Source organism: Coregonus lavaretus, assembly GCF_964263955.1.
Source record: "Coregonus lavaretus genome assembly, chromosome: 36".
NCBI classification, from domain to species: Eukaryota; Metazoa; Chordata; class Actinopteri; order Salmoniformes; family Salmonidae; genus Coregonus; species Coregonus lavaretus.
The window spans coordinates 28,378,369-28,395,020 of record NC_140023.1 but is presented as its reverse complement, the minus strand read 5'-3'; the positions used below and the strand labels follow the sequence as shown (position 1 = coordinate 28,395,020).

Here is a 16,652-nt window from a genome sequence, read left to right as displayed (position 1 = left end):
CATTTCCTATGTTGCAGTCTGGCATTGAGTCAGGTAGTGATGTAGTTACTGACATGGTAAACACTTATCCAGGCATTGTGGGGTTTGCTGAGCCACTGCTATGTAGGCAGCCTGAAATGCGGCCATTCTGATGAGGAGGCATATGACACCCATGTACCCTGTCCCGTCCCTGCCACACCCTGTACCTCCCCCCTCCCTATTCCTACCCCGGTTCCCATCCCTGTACCTCACCTGTCTCTGGAGAACTCCCAGCGTGGGTCTTCGGGGAGGTCATACTCTGGGATGGGGTCGTCGTGGCCAGCCGAGCTGCGTCGCGTGGTGATGCGGACCAATGGGGTGCTGGAGTTCATCGAGGAGCTGGAGTCATTTGACACCTGTAGGAGGAGACGGATTGGCTGATCACCGGTCTAGATACACAGGTCAGATAAAAATTTTACTATACTAGTGAGGACCAAGGAGTGTAAGTGTGTGTGTGTGTGTGTGTGTGTGTGTGTGTGTGTGTGTGTGTGTGTGTGTGTGTGTGTGTGTGTGTGTGTATGATGGAAAGACATCTCCATAACTAAAGATCAAATGATACTGATATTGATTGATATTGTGCAAATCAACATATTTTCCTTCCCTTTTTAAAAACGAGTGAATGCACGTCAGTAATCATTAGAGCTGAGCACCAACTCAGCGCTAGAGAGTAACGTTCAGTCTGATTAATGTGTCCATTTATCATGCTGTTGTCATTGTCCTCAGGGCTCCTATCTCCTTTCCGCTCCAACCTCACCTTGACACTGGAACCACCCATCTCTCGCAGGAATGTAATCCAACACTTTTTGTACCTCTTGGAGTTTGTGTTTTTCCCCTTGAGGGGAAAGCATCACTCACATAGAAGTAGAGAAGCTAGAGCAGGAGCTAGAGGTGATGGATAACAGTGCTAACATGCTCAGATGCCATGCACTGTAGCTAGCTGTCTTTCAGTGGAGTTAACTGGGGCTTAGCACCTCAAGCAGTGCGATGTATTAGTTACAGTATTGTTATACTGTTGGGGGCGGCAGGTAGCTTAGTGGTTAAGAGCGTTGTGCCAGTAACCGAAAGGTCGCTGGTTCTAATCCCAGAGCCAACTAGGTGAAAAATCTGTCGGTGTGCCCTTGAGCAAGGCACTTAACCCTAATTGCTCCTGTAAGTCGCTCTGGATAAGAGCGTCTGCTAAATGACTAAAAATGTAAAGAATTTATGAAAATCCACTTCCCATGAACAGCTACATTTCGTGGGCTCTCAAATTAGAGTACCAGTAACCCAAATGCGTAAGATCAAATTAGAGTACCAGTAACCCAAATGCGTAAGATCTATGTCAGGAGTAGAAATTTGGTGGAACTTTGCTTTGTGTTTTCCGCTCTTGGTAGGTAAACTTTGGACTATTTTATTAGGGCTTTTCACACTGCTGAACCTGAACCGAGCCGAGCCAAACCTGGTTACACATCCACCATAGTAGCTGAAACCATGAATATAAAACATCCTAGTCAGTACAGTTTGGTTCGGGTCGGCATGGTAGCGTGAAAAAAGAATTATGTATGAATGCATGTGTGTGTGGAGTTTGTGTTTCTACGGGTGTTAAAGGCCTTGGAAACCCCTTATCTACTTTCTGTTACCTGGCGGCGCAGAGGTATCTGCTTGCTGAGTTTGTGGACCGCCGGCTGATTCCCTAAGTCAGGCTTCTTAGCCGTATTCCTCATCCGGCACACCACCACGATGACCACCATACAGGCGATCAAGAACACCCCGATGCAGTAGATGGCTATCTCCACGTAGTCAGGTGACATCAGACCCGTCACCGTCTCTTCGTTACTGGCTGATTGGGGAGCAGGGGGAGGGGAGAGGGTCAGGGGGGAATAGAAAGTGGAACGTAGAGGCACATACTGACTCTTGACACACACACGCGGACAGACACACGGACACTTAAACAAACAGACATGGGCACGCTACATCTGATAGACACACATGTATAAACAGAACACACGCCATGGAAACGACACACACACACGTCATCGCTAGATAGACAAACAAAACATAAATAATGAGAAAGACACACACACAATGTTGTTTTTAGTTCCCTTCCCCCTCCTTCCCACTTCATCAAACAACCCATCTAGGACAGACAGGAAATGGAATTGATCTGAGAAGAGGGGGTAAATCATAGAAATCATTCTACTCTATTCTGATTCTACTTTTACGGGGCAAACACAGTCTGTTTGAGAGTACATCTTGAATGAGCTCAAGCAGGAGGCTGTACTACGCTCCTACATTCGGGGCTACTTGACACACCACGCACGCACGCATGCACACACTCTCTCTCTCTCTCTCTCTCTCTCTCTCTCTCTCTCTCTCTCTCTCTCTCTCTCGCCACACAGACACACACTTCAGACGGCAAACAAGTGAGTGGTGCCCTTTGTGGTCGTATATGGCCTGAGCTTCCTGTCTGAAAGAAACGGGTCTGGGTCTTTCTCTGAGTGGCTATAGGACCATAGGCCGTTCCATAATGCATGACATCCACCCACAGCTACAAACAAGGCCCTTGTAATGTGCAGTCAGGGCGAAATAATAACATGTAGGAAACTTTCTCCTGTCAGCATTGTATCCCCTGGTCCAAAAACCACAACATAGACAGCAGGCAGAGCCATGCAGGCGCCACCAGAGCAGATACGTGGAACTAGGGCAATAAGTTATAGATATTATTCCTCAAGGAATTACTATTTGGCTCCCTGTGATAATTTTGTTTTGTTAGAGACAAAACAAGGCTATTATCTGCGAGGACATTGAGGCAGTGTTTTCCACAAGCGCCGTTGGCTGTCGGCTAAACAGCCGATAACAGATACTTTTTCCACTTCATAAATGAACTAGGCTTTTTTTCATTTAAAAGTTTAAATTCGCTAGTCAGTAAAGTCCGTATAGCTTTCTCCCGCTAGAATGAACGATATGCATCTTCTAGTGATCTACCGTCAGTCACAAAGCGAGCGATGACAGGGAAACACTGTTGGTTTGTCAGTCTGCTGTCTGTCACACCTCTCGGTACCTGTGTTATTATTGTGGCTGTGGTTGGCTTCAGTCTAATTTCAATTCACGGAGGAGGGAGAGCCTGAGGCTTCTTCATCGTCTCCTGTGAGTGAATGTACACTTCCCATGTAATATACAGTGCATTCGGAAAGTATTCAGACCCCTTCACTTTTTCCACATTTTGTTAGAGTACGTTACAGCCTTATTCTAAAATGGATTACATAGTTTTTTTCCCTACACACAATACCCCATAATGACAAATATTTTTTTTGTGCAAAATTATAAAAATAAAAATAAACTGAAATATCATATCTACATAAGTATTCAGACCCTTTACTCAGTACTTTGTTGAAGCACCTTTGGCAGCGATTACAGCCTCGAGTCTTCTTGGTTATGACGCTACAAGCTTTGCACACCTGTATTTGGGGAGTTTCTCCCATTCTTCTCTGCAGATCCTCTCAAGCTCTGTCAGGTTGGATGGGGAGCGTCGCTGCACAGCTATTTTCAGGTCTCTCTAGAGATGTTTGATTGGGTTCAAGTCTGGGCTCTGACTGGGCCACCCAAGGACATTCAGAGACTTGTCCTGAAGCCACTCCTGCGTTGTCTTGGCTGTGTGCTTAGGGTCGTTGTCCTGTTGGAAGGTGAACCTTCGCCCCAGTCTGAGGTCCTGAGCACTCTGGAGCAGGTTTTCATCAAGGATCTCTCTGTACTTTGCTCGTCCCACGATCCTGTCTAGTCTCCCAGTCCCTGCCACTGAAAAACATCCCCACAGCATGATGCTGCCACCACCATGCTTCACCGTAGGGATGGTGCCAGGTTTCCTCCAGACGTGACGCTTGGCATTCAGGCCAAATAGTTCAATCTTGGTTTCATCAGACCAGAGAATCTTGTTTCTCATAGTCTGAGAGTCTTTAGGTGCCTTTTGGCAAACTCCAAGCAGGCTTTTACTGAGGAGTGGCTTCCATAAAGGCCTGGTTGGTAGAGTGCTGCAGAGATGATTGTCCTTCTGGAAGGTTCTCCCATATCCACAGAGGAACTCTGGAGCTCTGTCAGAGTGACCATGGGTGCTTGGTCATCACCCTGACTAAGGCTCTTCTCCCCAATTTCTCAGTTTGGCCGGGCGGCCAGCTCTAGGAAGAGTCTTGGTGATTCCAAACTTCTTCCATTTAAGAATGATGGAGGCCACTGTGTTCTGGGGGACCTTCAATGCTGCAGACATTTTGTGGTACCCTTCCTTAGATCTGTGCCTCGACACAATCCTGTCTTGGAGCTCTATGGACAATTCCTTCGACCTCATGGCTTGGTTTCTGGTCTGACATGCACTGTCAACTGTGGGACCTTATATAGACAGGTGTGTGCCTTTCTAAATCATGTCCAATCAATTGAATTTACCACAGGTGGATTCCAATCAAGTTGTAGAAACATCTCAAGGATGATCAATGGAAACAGGATGCACCTGAGCTCAATTTCGAGTCTCATAGCAAACGGTCTGAATACTTATGTAAATAAGATATTTCTGTTTTTCTAAAAACCTGTTTTTCCTTTGTCATTATGGGGTATTGTGTGTAGATTGATGAGGATTTGTATTTATTTAATCCATTTTAGAATAAGGCTGTAACGTAACAAAATGTGGAAAAGGTCAAGGGGTCTGAATACTTTCCGAATGCACTGTAAGTGGTAACGATGAGTTGAAATCCACTTATTATTGTTTTGTGATTGCGTGTTTCATAGGCCTATAGCCAGCCATGGAGTTGGGGCACATAGGTGATTTACTGTTCTTTGATCGATGACCGAACATCTTGCGTTGACTAGTTTATAAAAAGTTTGTTCCCCATGGGGGGCCAGTATGAAAATGTATGCACTCACTAACTGTAAGTCGCTCTGGATAAGAGCGTCTGCTAAATGACTAAAATGTAAATGTAATGTGTCGAATATAAGGAATAAAGTCAATTTCCTATATCCCTTTCCTATTCATAAATCATACAATGTAGTTAAATGTCAGGGTTTCCGTTAGGAAAGTGTGGCGCCGGACATTTGACCGGCAGCATTTTAATTTACCGGACATTTGAGAAATTTACCGGACCCATATGCATTGGGTGGTTACCTGACTAAGGCGTCCATCCACGGTGCTCCAGAATGATAGAAATTACATTTAGATTATGGTCATTCATATTAACAGAACATGCAAGTCGAGGGTGCAACGATGTGCGGACCTTCTTACCGAATTCTGATGTTTGAATAACTGTCCATATGTACTTTTCCTCAGCCAACAAGACGAGTAACGAACAGCAAAATCACTAGCCTATGTCAATCTACTATCCCCCATAGTAGAAAGGTTAAGCTATTCTATTGCCTATTCCAAACAGACTCTGGGACAGTTGTGGGACGAAAGATCCCCAAATTCATACAACCAGTAGGCCTAGGCTCCATAATTATTACTTTTTTAAAAAAGTAATGAGTCTGATGCAACGGATCAGAACGTTTAGTTTAAAACGTTGATAAACTATTATTTCTTCACATTATAAACACAGCAATGAGCACAAGGCAGTAGACTACATGTGAATGTTCGTTCCATAACGCAATTAGCAGGAAAACACTGTTGTCAAAAGCGCACCGCACAGAGATGAAAATATCCGTTAGAAATGTTAAAATAGGGGAGATCTAATATGCAACAACTAGCATGGGTTGCTAATACGATTATGATTGTGCCTTTGGCTACTGGACAATGAAAGAAAGTTGATATAAAATAATTGCCTCCATGGATAAGGTCTGATTTTGGCTAAGCTAATTTGAAGCAAGGGAAGACATGCCTCATAATATGTAGTAAAACGAATACGTTTTCAAAATGCATGCTGCCTCCAGCTCATGGCAAAGTGGTGTGTGACGCGCTGATGAAGCCTGCTTTCCGTTGCATTTGCTGTTTGAGATGCTGTAGCAGCAGCTATTAGTCTGACAGATTTTCTGCTCAAAGACTCTGTATCTGTATGCTGTACGCATTTGATAAATAAGATACATAACGAATACGCTGTTAACACACGCCAATTGAATTCCACTAAATTATGCAAATTTACCTACAGACCGATAAGCATGACCAGTCAAATGTATTTCCATCGACTGGTATTTCCATCAATGAATAGGCTAAAAAGCATTATTTCACAATGGGATGTATTCTTATCTCCCAGACAATTGGCCAGCGGCAATTTTATTTATCGGGTTTTATTTATTTATTTGGCCAAAAGTTGGCTATTACCGGCTAACGGAAACCCTGTTCTATGTCTATGGTATCGCATCGGGACAAGTAAACCAAATATCTTGTTTGTATTTTCCTAGGATTCAAAGCCCATGTCGAGACTTGCCAGTGACCTCTAAAGTGACTCATCAGTGTATCCTACAATGTAAAAATAGAAAGTCTCAAAACACCATGACTGTGTAATGAATGTAAACCCAATTTAAGTGTTTTAACACACAGAATGTTTAATACACATAATTAAGTACTCTGAAACACCCAAAGTGGTTCATCAACCTGAAAATTGTTAATTTTAAGAAAGTGTTGTAAAAACACTTTGGGATGTTTCAGTGAATGTAAAAGGCATCAAAACACAAAAACTGGGTTTCTCAAACAATCAATGGTTTAGAAATGCAAATGTTTTATAGCCTAATAATTGATTGATGATAATATTTTTTTACACCTTTATTTTTTCAATGCTTTATTTAGACGGATTAGAAACAGGAGGGGCATTATGATGGTATATTTAATCTGAATTTTACCCACTCAACCACACAGCCACACTGTAATAAATTATTCTAGGATTAATTGAAATTGACACAAAAAAGTAATTATATACTTCATAAAAATAAATGCAAAGCCAGTTGTCTAGCGGTAACACTTCCGGTTTAGACACGTCACCCCTCTCCCCACCGAAGACCGGGGCTAAATTCCCCGCTCCAACCCTTCAATCTGTTTCTCCTACCTATCTGTTTCCCCTTTTTTCTTTTCTTTTTCTTTTTTTTACATGTACAGTGAGGGAAAAAAGTATTTGATCCCCTCTCAATCAGAAAGATTTCTGGCTCCCAGGTGTCTTTTATACAGGTAACGAGCTGAGATTAGGAGCACACTCTGAAGGGGAGTGCACCTAATCTCAGCTTGTTACCTGTATAAAAGACACCTGTCCACAGAAGCAATCAATCAATCAGATTCCAACTCTCCACCATGGCCAAGACCAAAGAGCTCTCCAAGGATGTCAGGGTTAAGATTGTAGACCTACACAAGGCTGGAATGGGCTACAAGATCATCGCCAAGCAGCTTGGTGAGAAGGTGACAACAGTTGGTGCGATTATTCGCAAATGGAAGAAACAAAAAAGACTGTCAATCTCCCTCGGCCTGGGGCTCCATGCAAGATCTCACCTCGTGGAGTTGCAATGATCATGAGAACGGTGAGGAATCAGCCCAGAACTACACGGGAGGATCTTGTCAATGATCTCAAGGCAGCTGGGACCATAGTCACCAAGAAAACAATTGGTAACACACTACGCCGTGAAGGACTGAAATCCTGCAGCGCCCGCAAGGTCCCCCTGCTCAAGAAAGCACATATACAGGCCCGTCTGAAGTTTGCCAATGAACATCTGAATGATTCAGAGGAGAACTGGGTGAAAGTGTTGTGGTCAGATGAGACCAAAATCGAGCTCTTTGGCATCAACTCAACTCGCCGTGTTTGGAGGAGGAGGAATGCTGCATATGACCCCAAGAACACCATCCCCACCGTCAAACATGAAGGTGGAAACATTATGCTTTGGGGGTGTTTTCTGCTAAGGGGACAGGACAACTTCACCGCATCAAAGGGACGATGAACGGGGCCATGTACCGTCAAATCTTGGGTGAGAACCTCCTTCCCTCAGCCAGGGCATTGAAAATGGGTCGTAGATGGGTATTCCAGCATGACAATGACCCAAAACACACGGCCAAGGCAACAAAGGAGTGGCTCAAGAAGAAGCACATTAAGGTCCTGGAGTGGCCTAGCCAGTCTCCAGACCTTAATCCCATAGAAAATCTGTGGAGGGAGCTGAAGGTTCGAGTTGCCAAACGTCAGCCTCGAAACCTTAATGACTTTGAGAAGATCTGCAAAGAGGAGTGGGACAAAATCCCTCCTGAGATGTGTGCAAACCTGGTGGCCAACTACAAGAAACGTCTGACCTCTGTGATTGCCAACAAGGGTTTTGCCACCAAGTACTAAGTCATGTTTTTCAGAGGGGTCAAATACTTATTTCCCTCATTAAAATGCAAATCAATTTATAACATTTTTGACATGCGTTTTTCTGGAATTTTTTGTTGTTATTCTGTCTCTCACTGTTCAACTAAACCTACCATTAAAATTATAGACTGATCATGTCTTTGTCAGTGGGCAAACGTACAAAATCAGCAGGGGATCAAATACTTTTTTCCCTCACTGTATTTAACCCCTTATTTTTGGCACTAAACAGTCTCCAGATATACTGTACTTCCATTAATTTTTTCAACTGGTACCAGGGGACTTTCAGACGAGTCTTGTGAGGCCTGTGGGCGTCCTAGAGCAAAACATATTAGTGTGTAGCCCAAACTGTTCGGACGCAGAAGTTGGCAGATCGGCTGTACTGACTTCAGACGAGTCCCAAGACGGAGAACACCATCGTGTTCATGAGAGTCTCATCTTTCCATAGAGGGGTCATAACAGTTTGTGGGCCAAACCGTTTGGACACTACATATGATTTTGTGAGAACACCAATTTTCTGGATGTCTCATGGTCTGACAAACTCCGTTCTAGCTCTGTCTCCTTTCACCGCAGATGTGGAAGTGCGACATAGGCGGACGCGGTGGATTGATTCGCATCCAATGCAAAAAAAACTGATATCTCTAGCTTAAACTGTCAGATTTCTGGGGGATTTATTTTATTATGCAAATTAGATTTGGACATTGACCTTAGGCGGTTAAGAAGTGTTACAACAGACATGTAATGATTCAAAATATCTCAGGATGATGTGTTTCAATATTCCAGCATAGTTAAGATTTTATCTCCTTTGAGTTGGTGGCAGCTCAGTTGCCACTAGTTTTGGTTTAACAACGCGATGGTTTGTTCGCGAACAAATGGCTCTTTTTGAACTGATCTTTTAGGTGAACAGAACCAAGTCGCATCTGTGAGAGATCCGTTCATTTGGCTCCCTAATTTGCATACTGGTAGGCTACTACTGCTTATTGGCGATAATCTGCAGATAAATTCAGAAAACATTTGATGAAGATGTTGAATCCTCACTGCAGGAACAATAGGTAGTGAAGAGAGAGCCTCATCTCATTCTGGTCCAAAATATGATAAAAGAAAACGGATTGAAGGTTATAAAAACTAATGTCATGATACTTGGCATTGTTAAAGATATTGATATTGGACTACTGATTTGATTAAAGTGTCGACAATGGAGTAGTCAACTGCTGCTTACTGTGTAGCAAAGCCCATGTTTAACACCTGCTTCATTCTTCAATAATACCTATACGTTTATTAATGGGCGCCTGACTTTGTATAAAAGTGGGGCTGCACAATCTGGCGGGTGGTCTGGGGTTCCTCCCCCTGAAAAGTTGTGCAATTCTATATTGTTTCTCAACAGGGAATCCATGTTTACTTGACAGAATACAACTTTTTTCTTAGGTTTTTGCCACAATAAATTCAATTGAAAGAGTAGACTAGACTAGTTTTTCTGACTACATTACTAATCTACAGCCTTCCCTTAAAGTCCCACCCACAGTGATTGACAGGTCTTAAACCCTACCAACTCTGTGACTCACAAACATTCTGCCCCCCTCTCTTGACAATCCCACCAACAGTGATTGATTGACAGGCCTAACTGTTAAAGGGATAGTTCACCCAAATTACAAAATGACACATTGGTTTCCTTACCCTCAGTGTCCACAGTAGAAGAGCCAATAAAACACATAATTCGAAGGACAACCCTCATTGTGGCAATTAATATCTTGCAGTAAAACTGTAAATATGACTTTAATCTCAAGAGAAGGTTTAATGTTAAAAAAGGTTATCTTACTTAGAAAATAGTCCTGATCATTTAGGCCTAGGCCTAGACGATATCCAAAACAACTAACACCACACTGAATCCATACATTTTCAGTAATATTTATTGTAAAGTCATGTCTTTCTACTCAATACCACAATTCATTTTACCAATCTGGGAGGTAAAGTCATTTAAGCATTCAATAATTTAGCTGTGTATTTCAGATGGAATCAAGGCATTAGAATGTACTATAGGCCCCCAAAATAAAGCTTGCTCTGCAAAAACAAATCACGGTGGCATGCCCCCCCGGAACCCACCAGCCCAGAACTTCCTGGATGGCTACTTTTTCTATTTGGCTAGCTACTCCATGTACTTACGGAAAAAAACTGCATTGAGGTTTTTTTTGTACCCGCTGTCTGTTTAAGTTGTGGATTACAGGTGATTACGTGCTGTCATCCATCTCATTTAATGTCCAGAGTCCAGACATCTCATCCACCCTACATGAATGTAGATGTATTAATGTTGGCTGACTCTGTTGCCATAAGTGAATCTCTAACCAAGGAATGAACATAAGTGTTGACATGGAGTCTATCTGATGTTTTTCAGTGTAGACATAAGGGACACAGACACACAAGCACTTGCGCAGACACAAAGAGAAACACACACACATTTAAACACACACACCCACTCGCGCAGACACAGGGAGACACACATACATTTAAACACACACACAATACCAAATACATTGAAAAAATTGATATTCGAGAAAGTCAAGTCGTAAGTATTGAGGCTGTTACTTTCTTTTTTCTTTTGTATTATCTCAAGGAGAAATAATAAAAAGGCAATAAATGATCAGACCCAGGAAAGAAGTGGAGCCATGAGGGAGTTGGCATCCAATCGCAAGGCACCCACTAACACCGACAGACAGACAATATCATCAACACAGACAGACACCCTGCTTTTGTAAAAACATGCAGTACGAGCCAAAATGTCCCCACTTTCCCCGAGAACCAGAAGAGAGAAAGAGATACGATGTGAAAAAGAGAAAGAACGAGGGAGGGAGGAAGGGGAGGGGAGAGAGGCAAAACCCCTCTTGAGTAAGGAGATACAGTGCATTCGGAAAGTATTAAGACCCCTTGACTTTTTCAAAATTTTTTACGTTACAGCGTTATTCTAAAATGGATTAAATAGTTTTTTTCCCTCATCAATATACACACACAATACCCCATAAAGACAAGCAAAAACAGGTTTTTAGATTTTTTAGCAAATTTATAAAATATAAATAAAAAAAATGAAATATCTCAGTACTTTGTTGAAGCACCTTTGGCAGCGATTACAGCCTCGTGTCTTCTCTGGCTGGGCAACTCAAGGACATTCAGAGACTTGTCCCGAAGCAACTCCTGCATTGTCTTGGCTGTGTGATTAGGGTAGTTGTCCTGTTGGAAGATGAACCTTCGCCCCAGTCTGAGGTCCTGAACAATCTGGAGCAAGTTTTCATCAAGGATCTCTCTGTACTTTGCTCCGTTCATCTTTCCCCTCGATCCCGACTAGTCTACCAGTCCGTGCCGCTGAAAAACATTCCCACAGCATGATGCTGCCACCACCATGTTTCACTGTAGGGATAGTGCCAGGTCTCCTCCAGATGTTACGCTTGGCATTCAGGCCAAAGAGTTCAATCTTGGTTTCATCAGACCAGAGAATCTTGTTTCTCATGGTCTGAGAGTCATTTCGGTGCCTTTTGGCAAACTCCAAGCAGGCTGTCATGTGCCTTTTACTGAGGAGTGGCGTCCGTCTGGCCACTCTACCATAAAGGCCTGATTGGTGATGTGCTGCAGTGATGATTGTCTTTCTGGAAGGTTCTCCCATCTCCACAGAGGAACTCTGGAGCTCTGTCAGAGTGACCATCGGGTTCTTGGTCACCTCCCTGACCAAGACCCTTCTCCCCCGATTGCTCAGTTTGGCCCGGCGGCCAGCTCAAGGAAGTGTCTTGGCGGTTCCAAACTTCTTCCATTTAAGAATGATGGAGGCCACTGTGTTCTTGGGGACCTTCAATGCTGCAAAACATTTTTGTTACCCTTCCCCAGATCTGTGCCTCGACACAATCCTGTCTTGGAGCTCTATGGACAATTCCTTCGACCTCATGGCTTGGTTTTTGCTCTGTCATGTACTGTCAACTGTGGGACCTTATATAGACAGGTGTGTGCCTTTCCAAATCATGTCCAATCAATTGAATTTACCACAGGTGGACTCCAATTAAGTTTTAGAAACATCTCAAGGACGATCAATGGAAACAGGATGCACCTGAGCTCAATTTCGAGTCTAATAGCAAAGGGTCTGAATACTTATGTAAATAAGGTATTTATGGGGTATTGTGTGTAGATTGATGAGGGCAAAAAAATATTTCATCCATTTTAGAATAAGGCTGTAACGTAACAAAATGTGGAAAAAGTGAAGGGATCTGAATACTTTCCGAATGCACTGTAAAATATTTTATATATTTTCCTTTATTATTTTCCCCTAACCCTACCATCCCTCCCCTAATTTGAGTAAACTAATGGACAACACTTAGGCTTCTACTTCCACCTTATACATCCTATATACATTTTACAATAGTTATCTTTTGTTTGTTTTTAGTCCCATCCTTCAGCTCCCCTGAACCCCTCCCATCTATCTCTGAACACCATCCAGTTTTGATTTCTATTTGCCATATATTTTTCAACTGTGCTGTGATGTTTCACAAAAGTTCTGAACCTTTCTATTCTCATAGATTCTACTGATTAAAGATAAAAAATGTTGCTAAGAGTATTATTATATTATTGCTCGACTGACTATAGCTGTGTTTGAATACCCATACTAACATACTGTATACTACATACTTAATGAGTATATACTGTACTACATACTATATACTACTAGTTAATTTTAGTATACTGTAAACGAACGGTATCCTTTCAGTTGAGTGTACTAGCACTACGCCTGTCTACCGGAAGTTGATACTGTTGCTATGCAACCTCTTGCTAGCTTGTTAGCATAACAGATTACTAGCTAGACATGTTACGATTTCGGGTGTGTTCGTAAATTCAATCTGGAGTGCCAGAGTGTGCTCAGAGTGCCCTCTGTGCGTTCGTAAATTCAGAGCGTTCTCAAATTGTCTGTTCGTATATTCAGAGCATTTCGCTCTCGGAGCGTTCAGAGCGTGCACTGGACGCTCTGGCCAAGAAGTAGGGTTAATCCGAGCGTTCTGACCTGACAACGGCAGTCAAGCACCCAAGCTAACTGGCTAACGTTGGCTAGCTACTTCCAGACACAAATGAGAGAACACCTCACTCTTACCATTTTACTTGCCCTAGCATAGCTGGTTAGGCCGTTGGTGACTGTAACTGTGCTGCTGGCAACAATTTAACTTTGCTTTTTTTGCAGACGCTTACTGACACCGGCCATATTCAACGGATGTTAAGCATTAGTAAATTCATCAGTTATTCTGCACACATGACTATACCACTTTGCAAAGAATGACGTGAATAATCAAGTCAATAAACATTGGGTAGTTAGTTAGATAGCATTTAGATAATATACTGGCAAGTTCGATGTATTAGTAGCCAACTAACGTTAGGTAGCATATTACATACTCAATTTACGTCACAAATAGTACGGTTAGTGCCGTTAGTATGACTATTTGAACACCCAGCAGTCCTATTTGCAGAGTTAGCTCCAGGTAAATGTTGCAATTCTTCAGCCATTCCTGAACCCTAGACCAAAAACAAGCTACATATGGACAGTACCAAAACAAATTATCAAATGATTCTGACTCTTCACAGCAAAATCTGCGGAGCTGGGGTGGTTGTATCCCCCCTACATATAACATTCTATTGGTTGCAAGAATTTTGTAAAATAATTTAAATGGAACAATTTTGAAGATAGTTGTTTTGTGTATCAGTTCATAAACCATGTGCCATGGAATCATTACATCAAAAATATCTTCCCAACTATTTTGCAATCTATATGGCACAGCTGTAAATGTTTTGGTCCTTAAATTAAACTGGTATACTGTTTTATTTATCACAATATTCTTTAGCCAATTTTGGTCTTTAATGCAGGGCCGACAGACAATTTCCTTACTTTCTCCCACTTCCACTTGCCTCTTCCATTTTTGCGGTAATGCTGCAATTTTCTGGTTGTAATTTTGAGTAGAGTAGACATTTCCATATATTTTTGTTAGCTGCATGTGTGACATAACTCCACCAGTCCTATTTATATTCATTTTTTATCAATTAGTATATTTGAGTTTAACCATAATATTTGTTCTGTCTTTTCTGGTGGATTAAACTGAAATTGCAAGCAACTTTCTATGGCTTGTTTTAAAAATAGCAATATTTTGGATATTATTTCATTTTCAAATAACCAAAAGTGAGAGGTTGTAATCTGAATAAAGGGGAAAAGGCCATTATTGAACATGGGGTGAGACATTCTTACTAATCTTCTAGAGAATTAGTTTGGATTTAAGTATTACTTTTGTATGACTGAAGCCTTTAGTGAGAGGTCTAATGCTTTAATATTTAATAATTTCTGCCCTCCAAATTCATATTCATTATATAAATAGGCCCGTTTAATTTTGTCTAGCTTGCCGTTCCAAATAAAATGGAATATTTTCTGCTCATATAATTTTAAAAACAAGTCGCTAGGTGTAGGCAGGGCCATAAGCAATTAGGTAAATTGGGATATGACTAAAGAGTTAATCAGGGTGATTTTCCCACAAATAGACAGGTATTTTCCTTTCCACTGTAGCAAGATCTTATCTATTTTTGCCAACTTTCTATTCAAATGTATTGTAGTGAGATCATTTATTTCGTTTAGGATATGAATACAGAGTATGTCCACTTTACCGTCAGACCATATTATTGGTAAACTACACAGTAATGTAAAAGTGGTATTTTTCTGTGATCCAATATGTAATATAGTATACTTCTCATAATTTGGTTGTAATCCAGAGAGGTTAGAAAAAGTATCTGGAAAAAGTCAAGGGGTCTGAATACTTTCCGAATGCACTGTACTTGAGCCATTCGGGGAAGTCGACTTCCGCTCTAGAGTTATAAGCCTTGAGCAAATGCCCCTTTATTAGGCTTTCAACACGTCACCAATCAAGATAACAGAATATATGGAATACATATTCCTGCTCTAGACCCTGCACAGATGCGCGCGACTCTTAGCGGCAGTAAGAAAGCCATCGCCATCTGCGCCCATTAAACATAGCCTAGATTTACGTTTTATTTACTTCTAAACAAAATTACTTTTTGTGGTTCTCATTCGCTTACATTGATGTTTTGATTCTTGCTTGAACAGTCGCTAAGATTATATTTGGTTGTGATCTTTGCCAAATAACTAATTTGGATAGAGCAGTTGTTAGCTAGAATGCTAATGCTCATTGATATAGGCTGTAGCAAAAGCTAGCCAACGAGTATAATACAGTTGATTTGTGATGATGACACAAACATTATATTAACCAGGACATTCACACGAGCCATAAAATCCTATTATAATCCAAAAGTAGTGTGAAATGTACTCATAAGCAACATGTAAATAAGAACTCCCCCTTGTTCTGCCACCAACTTACGCACATCACGGCCATGTTAAACACAGAAAGGGGTCTATTACACTGAGTTAGACGTTGAGTTGTTGACTGTGTAAATTCATCATAGTAATCTGATATTTTGTTATTTCGTTGAGTTAGGGTTAGGTTGTCTTTCACTCCAGAGGGACTTTTCACTTCTCCGTTCTTCCTCCCATAGAAATTATCGAAATAACTTTATTGACTGAACATTGAACTGTTAGTGGACAACATTGACAGAGAAAGGGGGGAAAGGGAGCACAGTATATGAGTGTATATACCTGGAAGCACCGTCAACCAAGCAGTGTGATAGGAGATCCCAATAGAATTGCCCGCCAAGCACGTATACTCCCCAGCATCCTCGTAAGTGACATTGGGGAGGTAGAGGACTTCAATCTCCTTGTCCGTGGTGTTAACACCTGCGGTCTGGGAGAGGGAGAGGAGGAGGGGTGGAGGACGATGAAGAAGAGGAAAGGAAGAGCAAGGGAAGGGGGATGGAGGATGGGACAGGAGGGGTGGAAGAAGAAGAGGAGGAAGACAAAGGGAGGGAGGATGCAGGAAAAAGAGGAAAGGAGGGAAGATGGAGGATGGATATTTGAGGATAGAGGGGGTTGAAATGGAAGAAAGTAAGATAAAGGGAAAGGAGTCGGAGTAAGAATAGAGGGGAGGAAAGAAGAGAGCAGGAGGAAGCAGAGGTAATAATTAAATCCACAACACCAAGAGAGAGGAGCAGCTGGATGGCGTCCATCACTGGGAGGAGAACTGTTGTCCCATATATAGAGATAGAGTAGATGGGAGGAGCTTTCAGGGAATGGAAGGATCTTCCCGGGGGGGGAGAGAGCACCTTGTACCACAGGAAAAAATAGGAAACACAATACACAAAAACACTGTCAAAAAAGTCCCTTCACCCACAACACCAGAGCCCAATAGTAAGTCCACACCAGGCCTGGGCATGCATAGTACACACAACCACAGAAGG

At 42.1% G+C, this 16,652-nt stretch overlaps 1 protein-coding gene across 7 annotated transcripts in view; it reads right to left on the bottom strand.

The window, feature by feature from the left end:
• The window catches only part of LOC311110577 (fibroblast growth factor receptor 2-like), a 109,663-nt gene that overhangs the window by 51,013 nt on the left and 41,998 nt on the right, over positions 1 to 16,652 (bottom strand). For 4 of the 7 annotated variants that reach the window (XM_084153088.1, XM_084153089.1, XM_084153092.1 and 1 more), the window contains 3 exons: positions 15,955 to 16,099; positions 1,638 to 1,837; positions 232 to 374 (listed from right to left, as the gene is read on the bottom strand). In XM_084153088.1, the coding sequence (XP_084009214.1) occupies positions 232 to 374; positions 1,638 to 1,837; positions 15,955 to 16,099 (488 nt within the window). The remainder of the gene's footprint in view (positions 1 to 231; positions 375 to 1,637; positions 1,838 to 15,954; positions 16,100 to 16,652) is intronic. The other 3 variants (XM_084153094.1, XM_084153090.1, XM_084153091.1) reach the window with 1 other exon arrangement.